At 39.5% G+C, this 16,852-nt stretch overlaps 1 protein-coding gene across 6 annotated transcripts in view; it reads right to left on the minus strand.

The window, feature by feature from the left end:
- The window catches only part of Slc9a7 (solute carrier family 9 member A7), a 204,564-nt gene that overhangs the window by 98,631 nt on the left and 89,081 nt on the right, over positions 1-16,852 (minus strand). For all 6 annotated transcript variants that reach the window (XM_036175266.1, XM_036175269.1, XM_036175267.1 and 3 more), the window contains exons 6-8: positions 3,517-3,622; positions 2,501-2,642; positions 102-207 (exon numbers count right to left, since the gene is read on the minus strand). In XM_036175266.1, the coding sequence (XP_036031159.1) occupies positions 102-207; positions 2,501-2,642; positions 3,517-3,622 (354 nt within the window). The remainder of the gene's footprint in view (positions 1-101; positions 208-2,500; positions 2,643-3,516; positions 3,623-16,852) is intronic.

Here is a 16,852-nt window from a genome sequence, read left to right on the forward strand (position 1 = left end):
AAAATTTATGGCAGGTGAGCCTTGCATTACCCCTCCTCCCTCACCCCTCCCTCCTTCCCTTCCTCTCTTACAGGCCCTGCTGAGCCCAGCAGTAAACCTACCTGTAAATCCACAGGCTTCAGCCAAAAGAAATGTGCTCCAGGACATCAGGAAGAAAAGCGCCGTCTCCAGCAGGGGGAAGCAGTGCAGCTTAGTAAACTTGGTCACGTCAGCACCAGGTTAAGGACAGCAGCTCTGGACATGGGCAGCAGGGACACTTGAAATCCCCATTCTTTTAACCTGAGCCCCTCTCTAAGGGCTATTCATTCCCTATACCTCCTGGGGGGGGGGTCTTATCTCTCTTTTGAAATGTTATAGTGTCTGGATGGAACTTAAGAGCCCTGAACATGCTGGGCTAGTACTCTACCACTCTTTGTTGTTTCTTTCTTGCTTTTTGAGACATTTTTGTTTTTTAATGTAGCCTTGGATGTCCTGGAACTCACTATGTAGATCAGGCTGGACTCAAACTCACAGAGATCCACCAGCCTCTACCTCCCAAGTGTGGGGTTTAAAAGTATGCACCACCACACACAGCTTAATTTTCTTTCTTTCTTTCAATTATTTATTTTTATTGTATGTGTTCTGCTTATGTGTATGTCTGTGTAAGGGTGTCAGATCCCCTAGAAATGAAATGGGATTACAGACAGTTGTGAGCTACCATGTAGGGTGCTGGGAATTGAACCTGGGTCCTCTGAAGAGCAGCCAGTGCTCATAACCACTGAGCCATCTCTCCAGCCCCAAACTCCAATTTTCAAGTAACAAAAATTTTAAAAAAATAATTAAGCTTTCCAGGGGCTGGCGATGTAGCTCAGTGGTAAGTGCTTGCCTACCATGTTTGCAGTCCTGGGTTTGATCACCCCACCACCACACAAAATAAAAGAAACTTTACAGTAGAATACAGGTTACAGTTACGAGAGCCAGAGCTGGAGTGCAGAGTTATTGAATTGGCACAGAGTGTCTGTCTGAGATAAGGAATAGCATTCTGGGAACAGGTAGTAGGAATGGCTAAACAACACCATGAATGTATTTAATAACTTAAAATGGTTTGTGTGTGTGTGTGTGTGTGTGTGTTACACATGTGCCTGCTAATAAGCAAGCATGTGAAGGTCAGAGGACAAACTTGTAAGGGAGTAGTTTTCTTCTACCATGTTGGTTCTAGGGATCAAGCTCAGGTCATCAGGCTTGGTGGTAAAAATACTTACCTGTTGAGCCATCTTATTGGTTCTTATACTTACTAATTTTAAATTGTGTACTGAGGCAAATTTTATTATATTATCATGATTTTTTAAATTAATACCATAAGGAATGCAAAGCAATTGAACTGCACGCTCTAAATGGGTGAATTATATGCTCTAAATGGGTGAATTGTATAGTAAATGAATTACTGTGATTCTATGAGTAAATCTCTGGCTGCAGGCTTGACTGACAAGTTAGTTCTTATAGGGCTGGGAAGGCCGTAGGCAGGCCTGGGAAGACAGACTCTTAAGGCTCTGATCCCTATGGATCATTAAGGCCTGACCCATGTATGGGACAGGAAAAAGAAAAGAAATCTATAACTCCTAGAACAACAACAAAGTGCTGGGGTCTCCTTTTGAGAACATAGGGAATCTTCCTCCCACCACTGCCATTTAATACACCATCAACATAGATCCAACTCACAAATAAGTTCACTGAGCAGTTAAACCCTCAGTATTAGAGCCTTTAAACAAAGCTATCTTGATTTGTGCTGTCTGACACAGTAGCTGCTAGCTACTTTTGGCTTCTCAACATTTAAAATATAGTTAGGCATAGCTGGGATTTTGCAAAGAGCAAAAGATAGACATCTCAAAGACTAGAACAGAAATCGAATAGCAAAAAAAAATCTCACTAATAATTTCCCATATTATCTATACTGGTTACAAATAAAATGGATGTGGTTTGTATTACATTCATTAGTAATGCCACTGACTGCAAGCCTCCTCTGGGTTCCTCAGTCTCTTCATCCCCATAATTAGTGTTCCAACTGGGCTATATATAAGAAAGGGAGAGAAGCAGCAACAGTAAGGACAACTCGAAATCTAGAGTTGAACTCACCATTTTAAAAATTTTATTTAGTATATTTTGTGTTTCATTGATTTATTTCCTTCCTTTTTTCACATTCTCATTTGACAGAATTTGTTTTACTTATTCTTTAACAATGTATTTTGATCATATGCACCCCTACATCTCACTTCAGACACCTCAACATATCCCCACACCCATTTCATTACTTCTTTTGTAAGTCCAGTTTCCCAGTCTTTTTCTCAGAGTCTTACTTAGGGGCCCAATCACTGTACCTGACCCAGCTGAGGAAGTACCACATTTCAGGAGAACAACCAATTTAAGATTCTGATCTGAAAGGAGGAACCAAGAACTCTTTCTTTGCAAACTTAATATCATATATGTGTATCCAGGCAGGCGCCAAAACTTTAAAAAAGGATATTAGAGCAGTCACAACACCAGTTACAGCTCCCATGGTAAAAGAGCCACTAAATATACCTAGAAAAATGCCTACTGATTTAAAAAAGGCAGCAGCATCAAAAGCGTGAGTATTTAGTCCTGCTGGCTGATAGGCAACAATAGACCTGGAGTTTAAAAAGAGAGAGAGAGAAAGTTTTGTTTTTCAAAAGACCACCGTTCTTTTATACCACAACACACTAAACAGCCCCCTCCTTGACTATTTCACTTTCTACAGTTTTAGTTACCTGAGGTCAACCTCAATCTAAAAATATTAAGTAGAAAAATCTAGAAATAAACTATTTATAAATTGTATACTGTAAATTGTTCTCAACAGCATGATGAAATCTCAAACCATCCAGCTGGATCCTGTCCATGACATGAATCACTACTTGGACTAATGTATCCACATAGTATATGCTACTTGACTATTAGTCCCTTAGAAACCATTGAGGTTATCAGACTACAGCACTTATGTTCAAACAACCATTATTTTACTTTATAATATTTCCAAGGAAAAAGAGTAGTGTTGCTGAAAATTTGGATCTGCCAAAGAAAAGCCATAAAATGTTACAGGTTAGTGAAAAGTACAATAATAATTTGAGACAGAGAGCTAGCTTGTTGCATAATTTTATTACACTTAAAACATTATTTTAATTGTTATACTTTATTATTAGTTATTGATAACTTTCTACATGTCTAGTATATTTATATATACTGAACTTTATTATAGATATGTAGTTGTATGTATGTGAAAATCATAAACAAGTTTCAGTATGGTTTCAAGCATCCACTTGGGGGTCTTAAACTATATCTCTAGGATAAGGAAGCTCACTGTAACTGAAAATATCAACAAACATATAGTCTACCAAGCACTGCCCAGAACAAATACATTTAATTTAAGTTGCAGCCACCATGCTGTGCTGGTATCAGCATCCTGAATTCTGCTGAAGGACAAAGCCAGAAACATTATCCAACACCCCTGCAGAAACAGTTACTTACGAGGACAGTACAATGGCAACAGCATCATTGAGGACACTCTCTCCAAACAGAAGAGCATAAAGATCCACATCTGCATGCAGTTCATTAAAGATTGCCAACACAGTCACTGAAATGTAGGCCCAAAGCACAGAAATTAGTTTTGGCTTCTGCCCTTAAACCACTGATTCCAGACTTATAGAGGCTATTTGCATATTAGATGGGACAAGGTGGCTTATTAACCAGCAAATTCAAGGACAGATGGTCTGTCTAGTAAATGATAAAAGGGAAAATGATAAGCTTCTAATCTAGATGAAGTTTGATGTGATCACTGAGTCTGATGACCCTGCACCTAAGTACACTGCTGTCTGCCCTAATGCCACCATATACTGAAAATACTTTGTATAGAAAATGGGGGTGGAGAGCCATTTATATGATTTGTCTCTTTTTGTGGGTTAGCAAATTTTAAAGACAGAAATCCTATTTTTTTTACCCCTGTGTTGCCAGAACCCAGCACAGAGTCGAGACGCAGAAAAGATTGATAAAGGTTTTGTCCACGACAAATTACCTGTAATTATACTTGTTAGGGAATAAATAACTAAGAAAGGGTCTCTTATATAGCCTGGGCTGCCCACAACTCACAGTCTTCCTGCCTCAGTCCCCTGAATGTTGGGATTACAGACAAGCATTGCCATGCCCAGTCCCTAGTTACACTTCTCCCTATTTTCACATTTCTGAAGCATTTAAAAACTGATGATTCTCTGGATCAGTAGTTCTGAAACTTTTAATCTCTAAACCCCTTTATATTTGAAGACCTGTGCTCCTAATACTGATATATATTTTATTGAATACAACAGAAAAATAAGTATTTGTGCATTTAAAATAATAATTAACTTTTAATGTACTAACATGAAATATTTTAATAAAAAACTACAATTTCTGAAATAAAAACCTGAAAAGGAGGACATTGTTGTACATTTTTATAAACCCCTTTAAAGTCTTGGATTAACAAAAGGCAGATGTTTCTCACAATTGTTTCTATATCTAAGGGACAGATAATACCATGTTCTTATGCAGCCTCTGGAAGACCCCACCTTACATGTGGAAGAGATGAAAGCAAAAAAGACAAATAAGGTATTGCTGTTATTATGAAATCAGTTTTGACCTGATGGGCCCCTGGAAGTGTTTGGGAGACCCCCAAGTACTCCCAGACCATATGTACTGAGACTTACTGCTAGAATATGGTTTCTCAACTTGAGTTTTACTGGTGTTTGGGACTAGATAATGGCTTTTCTGTGGGGGTTGACCTGTGTACCACAAAATGGTTAGCCATACCCCTGGACCCTATCTGCAAAAGAGGACAGAGAGAGAGGCCAGGCACATGCAGCCAGCTTACCCCCATAAGGCAGCAGAGGTACCACTGAAGGTCCTAGATGACCGGCTAGGACAGAAGTCAAGGTACCACACCACAGGTGGGAATTCAAGATAAACATTTCGTTTAAGCTGGTAACAACCAGGTTTTTCTGGTATTTGTATCCAAAAGTATAACTACTTACGGAATAGAACACCAAACCAAATGCTTAGTTTAGTGAGTAACTATAAGCAAGTCAATTTTCTTACTACCAACCAATTCAAGAATTTGCCAGCCCCCTTCATGCACATGTGCCATCCCAATCTAAAGCTCCCTTCACTCAAAAATAACCACTGTGTGAATTTTATAGTGACCTTTTTCCCTTTCTTTATAGATTAATAACCCAAATATACACTCTCTGACAGTATCATCTCATTCTGCCCATTTTAAAGAAAATGGACTTAAAAAAATACCTCTTTCACTCTGCTATGTTCCTCCCCCTGCCCTTGTGTGAGCTCTTTTTTCAAGGTGCCTTATGGTTTAGTTCTCTAGTGTTGGAACTTTCCAAGCCTGGGGCATATACAGCTCTTTTGTAGTGCCTATCACTTTCTTTCTTTTTTCTTTTGGATTTCCAGACAGGGTTTCTCTGTATAGCACTAGCTATCGGAAGACCAGGCTGTCCTCAAACTCACAGAGTTTGCCTCCTGAGTGCTGGGATTAAAGGTGTGTACCATTACTTCCTGGCCTTTATTTTATCATCATCATCATCATCATCATCATCATCATCACCACCACTTTGAGATAGGGTCTCACTGTGTATACCTGACTGACCTTGATCTCACAGAAATCCACCTGCCCCTGTCTCCCGAGTGCTGGGATAAAGACATGCACCACTACAACAGGTTGTCAATCACTTTCTTAGTTTACCTTAGCATCTTTTGGAATATGAAGAAAGTTATATCCTTTGGGAAGGAGGCATATTTTCCTAGTCTGACCTCATTATGATAGCTTCTTATGCAAGGGGTTAACTCCATTTTTCCTTATGCTTACATGTTGTTCAACCTCAACTTGATTGTGTTGTTTATACTTAATGAAGGTGTGTCAAAGTACATCACTGGAGGCAGCAAGCTTTCAGGGTTTGCAGGCTTGTTCCACTTCCTCAACTTCCTGTGTGTATATTAAAATGTGATTATCGAGCTTCCTGTTCCTGCTATCATGTCATGCATTCCCCACCATCAACAGACTCTTATCACTCTAGAATCATGCACTAAAATAAACTCTGTCTTTCTTATTTTACCTTCAGCCATGAAATTATTTCACAGCAACCACAAACAACTAATAAATCTAGTTTTGCCTGAAACTGTTAAATATGGCCACTTTCTCCAGTACTTTCTGAGATCCACTGACTCCAGCATCTTCCATCCCACTCCAACTAGAATTTAATCTGTCTTCCTCTTAATGACCTGTCAATCAAGTCCTAGCAGTTCCTCTTTGGAGGATGGATCAATTCTTCCAGGAATATCATTTCTGGGTATTTTTTAAAGTATTATTAGTTGAGTATAGTGTCATATGCCATTAATCCCAGCACTTGAGAGGCAGAGGCAGGTGGACCTCTGTGGGTTAGAGGCCAATCTGGTCTATACAATGAGTTTCAGGCCAGCCAAGACTACATAGTAAGACTCTGTCTCAAAAAATTACTATTATTGTGTGTCACACAAATATGTAGAAGTTGGAGGCAATTTTATGGAGTCAGTTTTCCCCTTCCACCTTTACAAGGATTCCAGGTTTGAACTCAGGTTGCCAAACTTGTACAAGAGCCTTTACCCACAGCATCACCTTGATGGTCATTTTCTGGGTATTTCTGAGAGCCCTCATAACCTAGATCACTTGCACAGCCTCTGCCCTCCTTCAGTCTCCTTGTACTCAGCAATAGATCTGAACATTAAATGTCCCTCTCAAGTTTCAAGTGTCACTGTATAGGCTAACAATATTTATTCCAAGTGGGGATCCTTAGTGTGTAAACACTGGAGAGAAATTTCTGGGTTTCACAGCAGTCAATATGAGCAGCACCCCCTCTTATCCTTTGCAGAGATGCTATTTTTGTGTCCAAGCCTTATTGCTCCTGCTGGAATAGTCTGTTATTTCCTTTATGAGTGTTTTTTTATTTTGCTGTCCTGCTTTCTCTATTCTTGTTAGGGACTAAAGGACATCTCAAAGTGACACTCCCTCTAACATGTTTTCCTTTTCAAAAATTTTAATTCATTTACAAAAATAAAAATGAATTTAGATGTGGAGAATATCCTCTGTATCATGCATGATACATGTAGGAACAGGCTACATGTCTGCCAGCAATGCTTCCTAGAGGACATATTCTTACAACACTGATGTTATCTCAAAACACAAAGTCAATTTCTTCCATTAAACCTGATGCAACAGGTTACACAATAGGGAAATCTTTAGGGACAGGACTTTTAAAAAGTTGTTCTGTGTTAACTTATTACATGAATTACATTTATGGCTCCTTGTCAGGGACCAAAATGTCAGGAACCAAACATGAACCATGGAAAAGTACTAGCTAGGCCAGAGAATAAGTCATAAGCCCACTGTCCCTTCCCAGAGCAGTAACACCTGTTTACTAACCAGTGGCTCCCAAAGATAAGAGAACATTCTACAGTCAGGTGCCATGACAACTGAATATAAGAGCATTCCATGGTCAGGTAGCCTAGCAACAGAACAAATGGGCCCTGACCAGTGACCTTAGCCAACATCCTGCAGTTACACGATCTGCACGTCTCCCATGTCCTGCACCCCTTCCACGTTCTGCATGTCCCTTCTCCCTTCCCTCCTTCCTGCCCCTTCCCCATCCTGTGCTATATAAGCCTTGCTGAGGAAAATAAAATTTGCAGCTTGATCAGAATCCTGTCTTGCTGTCGTCTTTCATGTCCCCTGTCTCTTTCATTCTCTCCCACAGGTGGGTTGCCCCCATTGAAACCCCACTGGCCAGGGCAGCTCCTCATGCAAAACTTTGACTCTAGTACTTTACCATTATATAGTATAAGAATTGCTTTTTTTAAAAAAAATCCAGCTGTTGGAGAAAAAGTAATTATGGTGATATTTTATTTGTACTGAAATGTGATTTTATTTGTATGTTAATAAAGTTGCCTTGGGGTCAGAGCAAGCTATAGCAGAAACTGGGCGGTGGTGGTTGCATGCCTTTAATCCCAGCACTTGGGAGGCAGAGCTAGGCAGGATCTCTGTGTTCAAGGATACAGCCAGCATGGCAGACACACGCCTTTAATCTCAATACCAACCATAGACCTGGAGGTCTGTACAGACAGGCAGTGATGAGGAGGTCATGTGGTTGGGTTTACAACCAATGAGAAGGCAAAACAGAAAGTCTATAAGAAAGACAGGGCACAGGAAGTAGGCCTCTTGTGAAGAGGAAAGACAGCAGCAGCAGTGAAGGGTAAGGTTTTCAGCTCTCAGCTATTGCTCTGACCTCTTGGCTATTAACTCTGTATTTGGCCCTGTGTTTCTTATTTAACAAGACAGTTACATCTACAAATAATAATCATGAATGCTGATGACTTACCAAAAAGCAGATACCATGCTAAGCATTTTGTAATTTAATTCAGTTCTTATAATACCCTGTGAGGAGACTAATATTACCATTTCTCTCAGTGAAGGGTAAGAAAACAAACTCTGCAATGCATGGGCTGCTCTGTACTTCAGTATTGAAATCACCCAAATCTCAGTGATGACACAAGAGAAGTTTCATTCCTCAGTCATATCATGTGCCCACTGTGGACTGCTGTGGGTGGGGCTCTCTCCACATCAGCTGCATGGGAATTCAGGACTCAAGACAGATGGAAGCAAATAAAAATGAACAATATCTAAGCTTGGCAATCTAGAAGCAGAAGATCCAGGGCATCAGACTCTATCAGTCAGAGAGGGTCTTGGAAGGAAACAAATGGCACACTCTAACAGCAAACTAAGAAGAGCTTTAGCTGGGTGGTAGTAACATACACCTTTAATCCCAGCACACCAGGAGGCAGAGGCAAGCAGATCTCTGTGAGTTCAAGGCCAGTCTGGTCTACAAAGGGAGTTCCAGAACAGCAAGTGCTGTTATACAGAAAAACCCTGTCTCAAAAAAACAAACAAAACAACAACAACAACCGCCCCCCCCCAAAAAAAAACCAACAACAAGAAAAAGAGCCTTATAAGGAGGTTATTTATAAAAGTGTGGGAAGAGTACAGGGAAAACAGAAGGAAGAAGATAGTACTTGAAGCCCAAACCAGGGAACTTTCATCCATAGTTCTGAAGGCTCAAGAGCAAGGATTAGTTATCAGAACCTGGAGTTGTATGGACTGGATCCCCTGATAGGAGCTGTTATTTTAGATGAAGAGGTACAACTGGTCTGAAGTACTCTTGTACCTCCATTTTCCTTCCAGTGGCATTCACTATAGACAAATCCAGTGGGAGACCAGAAAGCAAAGGAACCTTTGACATGTTTCATATAAGTCAGTCTCTGTGGCTAAGAAAGAGGAAAAGGCAGCAGGTAAATGTGAAGGGGCAAACAGAAGACATGAAACAGCCATCAACTGTTGAAGAATTCAGCACACAGCAAAGATTTGGTGGACTGGTTACTTTTCTCATACTTGTGACCTGAAAAGCACAACTGAAGGAAGGATTTATTTTGGCCCATGGTTTGATGGAATATAGTCCATCATTGCTGGGAAGGAATGTTACCAAGAGCATAAGGTGGCTAGTCATATTGTGCCCACAATCAGGAAGCAAAGAGAGATGAATGCTGTTGTTAGCTGACTGTGCCTCTTTTCCCTGACTAATCAGTCTAGAACTCCAGTCAACAGAGTGGTGCCACCCACATTCAGGGCATGTCTTAATCCCCTCCGTTAATCTACTCTGGAAACACCCTCACAGGCATACTCAAAGGTATTCCTTATTAATGTCCTAGTATTTGTTTGTTCCTTTCTTTCTTTATTCTTTCTTTCATTTTGTTTTGTTTTTCAAGACAGGGTTTCTCTATAGGGTTGTCCTGGAACTCACTCTGTAGAGCAGGCTGGCCTTGAATTCATGGAGATCCGCCTGCCTCTGCCTCCCAGAGTGTTGGGTTTAAAGGCGTGTGCTACCACTGCCCCGCCCTCGTGTTTCTTAAAACAATCAGTTAACAGTTAAAGTAACTATCACATTTGACAAAGTGGAGGATTATACTATATAACTTCAAAAAGCTTTTTAGACTTTTAAACACGGTTTGCCTAAAATGCTATAGTTATTAATAGTAAAAACAATACATCATTAATTGCTCACGACAATGAAAGCATGTCTAAAATCTTTAACAACAGACAGTTACATAGAACTCACATGAATCTTAACTCCTCTTTATTCCTGCTATTACCTTATAAAGCATGTCAGGAACTCTGTGGTGCAAGGCTATGCTTGACCATAGTGGGGAAATATCCACAGGAAATGGCAGCATCCAAGAGAGAATGGTATAAGGATAACAGGCTGGGAAAGTCACCTTTAAAGAAAGGGATTTGCCCTTGTTTGAATGTAATCTGAATGCCCCTCAAACTTTCACATAAAATGGGTGGGTCCTCTAAGAAGCAGCATTAGTAGATGCTGAGGATCTTTGAAAGGTGGGACTTCAATTATTGTTGTGGGGGGACCCTAGTCTCTCACCATTTCTGAGCTTTGGCTTGAGATACGACCACCTGCTAAAGCATGCACCCCCACCACTGCCATCCCAGACACTTACCAGATGGCCAAACCAATTGGGAATACCTGATTTTCCATCCAAACCTCCCCAACTGTGAGCTAAATCAACCATTTCTTAGCTGGGTGTGGTTGTACATGCCTTTAGTCCCAGCACTCAGGAGGCAGAGGCAGGCAGATCTCTGAGTAGGAGGCCAGCCTGGTCTATAAAGCAAGTTCAGGACAGCCAAGGCTACAGAGAGAACCTCTGTTTCAAGAAAAAGTAAAACAAAACAAACAAACAAACAAAAAACATTTCTCTTTAGTAAGTTACTGTCTCCAGCATTTTACTATAATGATGCAAAGCTGACTGATACAGCATGCAATAAGACTATCCCACCTCAGCAAGACCCTTTAAAAATCACAGAATAGCTGGCATACATAGGAAGAAGAAAAAACATCTTAATAACCTGATCAGTTCATTCAACTGACTTTTCTTGAACACATCACTTGTATATGAAATACCATTTAATATTTGTGAATGCTCACTATAAAGTACCCATAACACTATATACAAAATGGACTTAATTCAAAGAGTTATAAAGGAGTCTTAGGAAGTATGACCAGGTAGGTGGCATATTGGAAATACATCTCAAAGGGTGAGCAACTTGGTGGTACAACTAGACAATTAGTTTTGGACAACTAATTTGGATCACAGATTTTAAAAATCTGCTATGCTGATTGACTCTGGGAGCGTACATAAGAAACAGTATTAAAATGAAGGGTACCAGGGTTAGGAGTGCATCTCAATTGTAGAGCACTTGCCTAGTGTGCTCTGAGTTTGGTTCTCCATAACCCCCTACATACATGCATGGACATACAAATCAAGACTAGGGGAACCATTTCATAATGAGTCACAGGAAGAAATAGCACTCATTTTCTCTGGAAGCTGCCTACAGATACAGTAGAAGATGGAATCCTACATTTTCTTTCCTCAATGGCAGATCAATCTAAAATGACCATCTAAAGAGATGAAATATTACCATGTTACCAACCACAAGTGGAGAGGGCTCTGCCCCCACCTATATGGTGCCATCTTCAATGAGAAAACCAAAGATTGATATCTTAAGTACAGTATAATCAGGGATAAGAAGCTCTTTTTTTCCCTGTCAGTCAATACCACTCCATACTAGAATTGTGTTTGATAGCTTAGGAACAAGAAGCCAATCTGGGGACTGGAGAGATGGCTCAGAGGTTGAGAGCACTGACTGCTCTTTCAGAGGTCCGGAGTTCAACTCCCAGCAACCACATGGTGGCTCACAACCATCCATAATGAGATCGGGTGCCCTCTTCTGGCCTGCAGACATACATGCAAGCAGAACACTGTATACATAATAAATAAATCTTTAAAAAAAAAAAAAAAAGAAGCCAATCTGATCCCCTTAAAACCAACTCCTTGGTCAATGGGCCATAATCATCAGTTGGGCATTTATCAAAAGAGTGATAAAGTTGTAAATATGTGTGTTTTGCTGCTCACAAAGCATTTCAATGCTCTCCTGCGAGCCATTCTGAGGACTATCAAAAGAATAAGTCTCCAAGACTCCACAGGAGAACAAACTCCCAAATCTGATCATTAAAAAAACAGCTAGATGTGGTAGCTCAAACCTGTAATCCCAGCATTCAGAAGGTCAAGGCAGTAATGAGGTCAGCCTGTGCTACACAATGAGTTCTAAGCCATCCTGGTCTACAATGAGACCCTGTCTCCAAAAGCAAACAATCAAGCAAGTACAACTGGCCTAGTCCCATTTATCGCCACCAACACTTTACTCTGGTTTCTGTGATTTTGCCCTTCCACACTCCCACTTTTTTCTTTTTTGATTTTTTTCAAGACATGGTCTCTCTGTGAAGTCCTAGCTATCCTAGAACTTGCTCTGTAGACCAGGCTGGCCTAGAACTAAGAGATCTTCCTGCCTCTGCCTGCCTCTTGAGTACTGGGATTAAAGGCATGCACCACCACCGCTACTGGCTCAGTTGAGTTTTAAAATGACTAATTTTAGAATTCATACAACTAAATTATATTATTATAAGTGAGTCACCCCCACGCTAGTTTTGTGTAGCTAATATCTCTTATGTGAGGGTTACAATAATCGCAGCAGCTTAAGCGATAACTTCAAGACCATTTTTGTTGATACCACCAAGTCTTCACTTGGGCCTTTGCAGGTGCCTAGTCTTCATTCACATCATATTAGCATTACCATTTTCTGAACATGTGTTCCATGAAGACCCATGAAGATTGATTATACATGTATTTAGACCACTGATTATTTCATCTCCAGCCACATTTCCCCACATCTTAAATTATCCTGCTCCATCATTCTATAAACAGCCCCACCCTATCCTCAGGGAAGAGGATTTGAGACTTGGTTCTCTCACCTCCATCCTCAGCTGCCCAGTGAATAACCTTCTGTTTTGTAAAATGCGTAGGTTAACTGTCATACTTCACTGTAAGCATAAACAAGCCTCTTTTTAGTTTGTCTGTTATTTGTTTTCTAGTACCATCCTCTAACTCTGTACTCAAGTTTCAATCTCTTTTATGACAGTTTTCCAACAGCAGATTTTTAGGAGGCTAGTAAAACACTTAAAACATCCTACATTTAAAAGCTATCCATTCAAAAAGCAGTTAAAGTTAATGTTCTAATGTCTAACAAGTTTAAACTTCTAAGTTTCCTGAACTTTTATTTACATGGAACTCTTACTATGACAATCTTCAGAGTCCAAATAAAAATGATATAACATGGCAATGCCTTCCATTATTTTATAACATAGCATAGACACATTATATGGAAATAAACAGTTATATAGGTAATCTGGAAAAATGGGCTTTTATCCAATTAACTAAAGCAACACTAATAGTTCAGAAAACAGCATCTGTAATCTTCATCACACTCACCTCATATTACTGGTGATAGTACTAACAAGATGGTAGTAATAAAGCTACACACAAACATAAATGGTAATATATGTTCAGACAGGATAAACAGCTTTCTCAGGCTTCTGAAGAATCTATTACTCAACAGATTCTCCTCTAAACACAGTCACAGACAGCTTAGCATTTAAATAAAACTACCTTTCAGAGTGTTTTTTAGAAGCATGCTTGAGTAATGAGGATCTATTATTTATCTTTTAAACAAACATTAGGAAAGCAGAACTCTCTGCCTGAGTCAGATGTGCACAGAGACCAACATAATCAGCAAATGTTATGCTCAGTGCTTTGCATGTCTGGTTGCATTTAATTCTCATAATAGCATTAGAAACATGAATGTAGTGGGTAGCCATTCCAGCCTTGGCCTGGAAGTTCCAACCCCCATTGAGGCTTCGGTAATGGTCACGCCGACAAGGCGGGGCTGAGAGAGGACACTGAAGACCCAGGATCAAGAGGAGAGGCTTCTCTTGGTTCCAGACCCTGGACGCTGGAGGTAGACCAAGCACAGTTCTCCAGAGAACACTGCCGGACTGTGCCATACCTTTCCCAGACCCTGCAACCTATCCCTTCATTTGTAAGTTACCCCACAAAATAAACCTCCCTTTTAACTAAGTGGAGTGGCCTTAATAATTTCACCAATACAGGAACTTTTATAGATGAGGATGCTAATGGGAGAAGGGAAAGTGGGCCCAAGCCAGCTGATCAGTGACTGATCAGTGAAAGCTGAACCCAAAGGCTAAGACTCCACAATCTCATCATCTTCTTTTCACAAACCAATTTGCCTCAAGCAGCCAATCATTCAATACTAATTTAGAGTGTCTATGATGATATATGGTAATAAGAAAGGTTACTGTATTTTAGAACACTGAGATTCTTCAGAACTACACAACTGTCTATCACTATGCTGTTCAATGTGGTGATCACTAGTAATATGAAGTCACTTAATTTAAATTGTTTAATATTAAATGAAAGCTAAAGCTCAGTTCTTCAGTTTGCAGTACCCCACATTTCAAATACTCAATAGCAGTACATGATCAGTGGCTATCATAATGGACTGAGCAAGCAGACTATAGAACATTATTTGCAGAAAGATCTGTGGAATAACACTAATCTAGAGGACCCCTAAGAGGCATGGTCAAGTGGGAACTATCACTATCTTTAAGATTATTACTGTTCAGAATATTAGAGAGTATTTTACACAAGTATGCTTCTGTACATCTAAGCAACAACAGAAACATGAAGATTTTTATACCACCATTTTAAGGACTAGACCAATCCTTTCTTCTTAAATTATTTCTAAGATGTATGGTCAGTCAATCCTCATTATCTGAAGGGAATCAGTTCCAGGAACTTCCTCACACAAATACCAAAATCCATAGATGCTGAAGTCCCTTATGTAAAATGATGTGTGTATATAAAACCTATGTGTACCATGTTGCATTTGAAAGCATAGCTAAATTGGTTGTAATAGTACAAGGTAAATGCTATGTAAATAGTTGTTATACTATATTGGTTAGGGAATAAGATGAAAAAAAGTACACATTCAATACATGTGCAATTGTTTTTGTTTATTTTTGAGATTGCAACTTAATTACACCATTTCTCCATTCCTTTTCCTCCTTCCAAATACCAGTCCCTACTTTCCTTCAAATTTATGGTCTCTTTTTTCATAGCCCTGAAAACATATATATGAGTAACATTATATGGACCCAGGTGATTATATTTATGAATATATGTATACACATGAATACATATATGCATGTGGAGTTTTTTTTAAAACTGCATTTGATCTGCAGTTAGTTGAATCTATAGACATGGAGAGAAGACTTGTAATAACTGGCATTAGATAAAGAAGCAGCTGATACTTTGGGGGACTTTAAAAATTTATGTGTATGGGTATTTTCCCTATATGTGGGTCTCCTAGAACTGGAGTTACAGATGGTTGTAAGCCACCATGTAAGTACTGGGAATTGAACCTGGGTCCTCTACATGAGCAGCAAATGCTCTTAACCACTGAGTCATCTCTCCAGCCCCCTGCTCTGCTTTATACATTCTAACTTGCAGTCAAGCCATCTTGTTTGTTTTTGAGGTGTGGGGAAGAAGGGCTATACATTAACTCCACTTTCAGGAAATGGTTCATCTACAGTTGAAAATTAGAATATAAGAGATTTACAAAAATTACATCACAGTATGGTAGTTATGTACAAACTCTGCACAAAAATGTTTACAAATACAACTGTTTCCAAAGAGGAAAATCACTATTCAAGCCAAATGGTATGTTTCCTAATGGAAGGTGAAGGCACAATGCTGAAAAAGAACCCAGTCTGAAAGTATGTCTACATTAGTCATTCTAAAGTGAAAGACAAGAGGGAAATACAGATAGAGATAACTCAAGTGTCCTTGAACAGATGATTCAATAAGCAAAATGTGAAATAGTATTCAACCTCAAAAGGGAGGAAATCATGGCATATGCTGCACCATGGATGAACTGACAGGGCAGGATGCTAAGTGAAATGGGACAGTGACAAAATGATAAATACTGTAAGATTTTACATACACAAGGAAATTACAGTAGTCAAATTCATAGAGGGGAAAGGAGAATGATTGTTGAAAGAAGCTGGATAGAAAGGAAAAAGGGCAATTGTTGCTATATGAGTTTAGAGTTTCAGTTATAAAAGATGAAAAAGTTCAAGAAATTAGTTGCTGAATGATACAATACTTAATACTACTGAACCATATGCTCAGAAATTAAGATGCTAAATTGCATGCTGTCCATTTTATCAAAATAAAAACAGTAAGACGGTATATTAGTTAATTTTCTAACACTATGATAAACAAATGACCAAGGCAACTTGTAGAAGGAAGGGTCTATTAGGGCTTAAGGTTCCAGAGGGATAAGAGTCCACTACCATTATGGCTTCTCCATATGGCCGCAAGTACTAGATATGGTAGCTAGAGAAAACTGAAAACTCACATTTTAAACCCCAAGCACAGAAAAGAGTGAACTAATAAGGACATGAGGCTTTTAAAACTCTCACAGCCCACCTCCAGTGATGTACTTCCTCAAACAAGGCCACACCTCCTCAGCTCTTCCAAACAGCACCACCAAATGAGGACCTCGTATTCAAGTGTCTGAGACTGTGGGGGACATCTTATTCAAACCACCACAAAAAGTAAACATATACTTCTCTTAGAAAGCCTAAGTCTGTTAGATCTAACCACTATTTACTTCCTCCATCATCTATTAATGCCACAGTCTCTCTACTACAAAATAAAGTCAATGACTGCTCTGAACTTCATAAGATTTAAATAA

This window comes from Onychomys torridus, chromosome X, assembly GCF_903995425.1.
Source record: "Onychomys torridus chromosome X, mOncTor1.1, whole genome shotgun sequence".
In the NCBI taxonomy this organism is placed as follows: domain Eukaryota; kingdom Metazoa; phylum Chordata; class Mammalia; order Rodentia; family Cricetidae; genus Onychomys; species Onychomys torridus.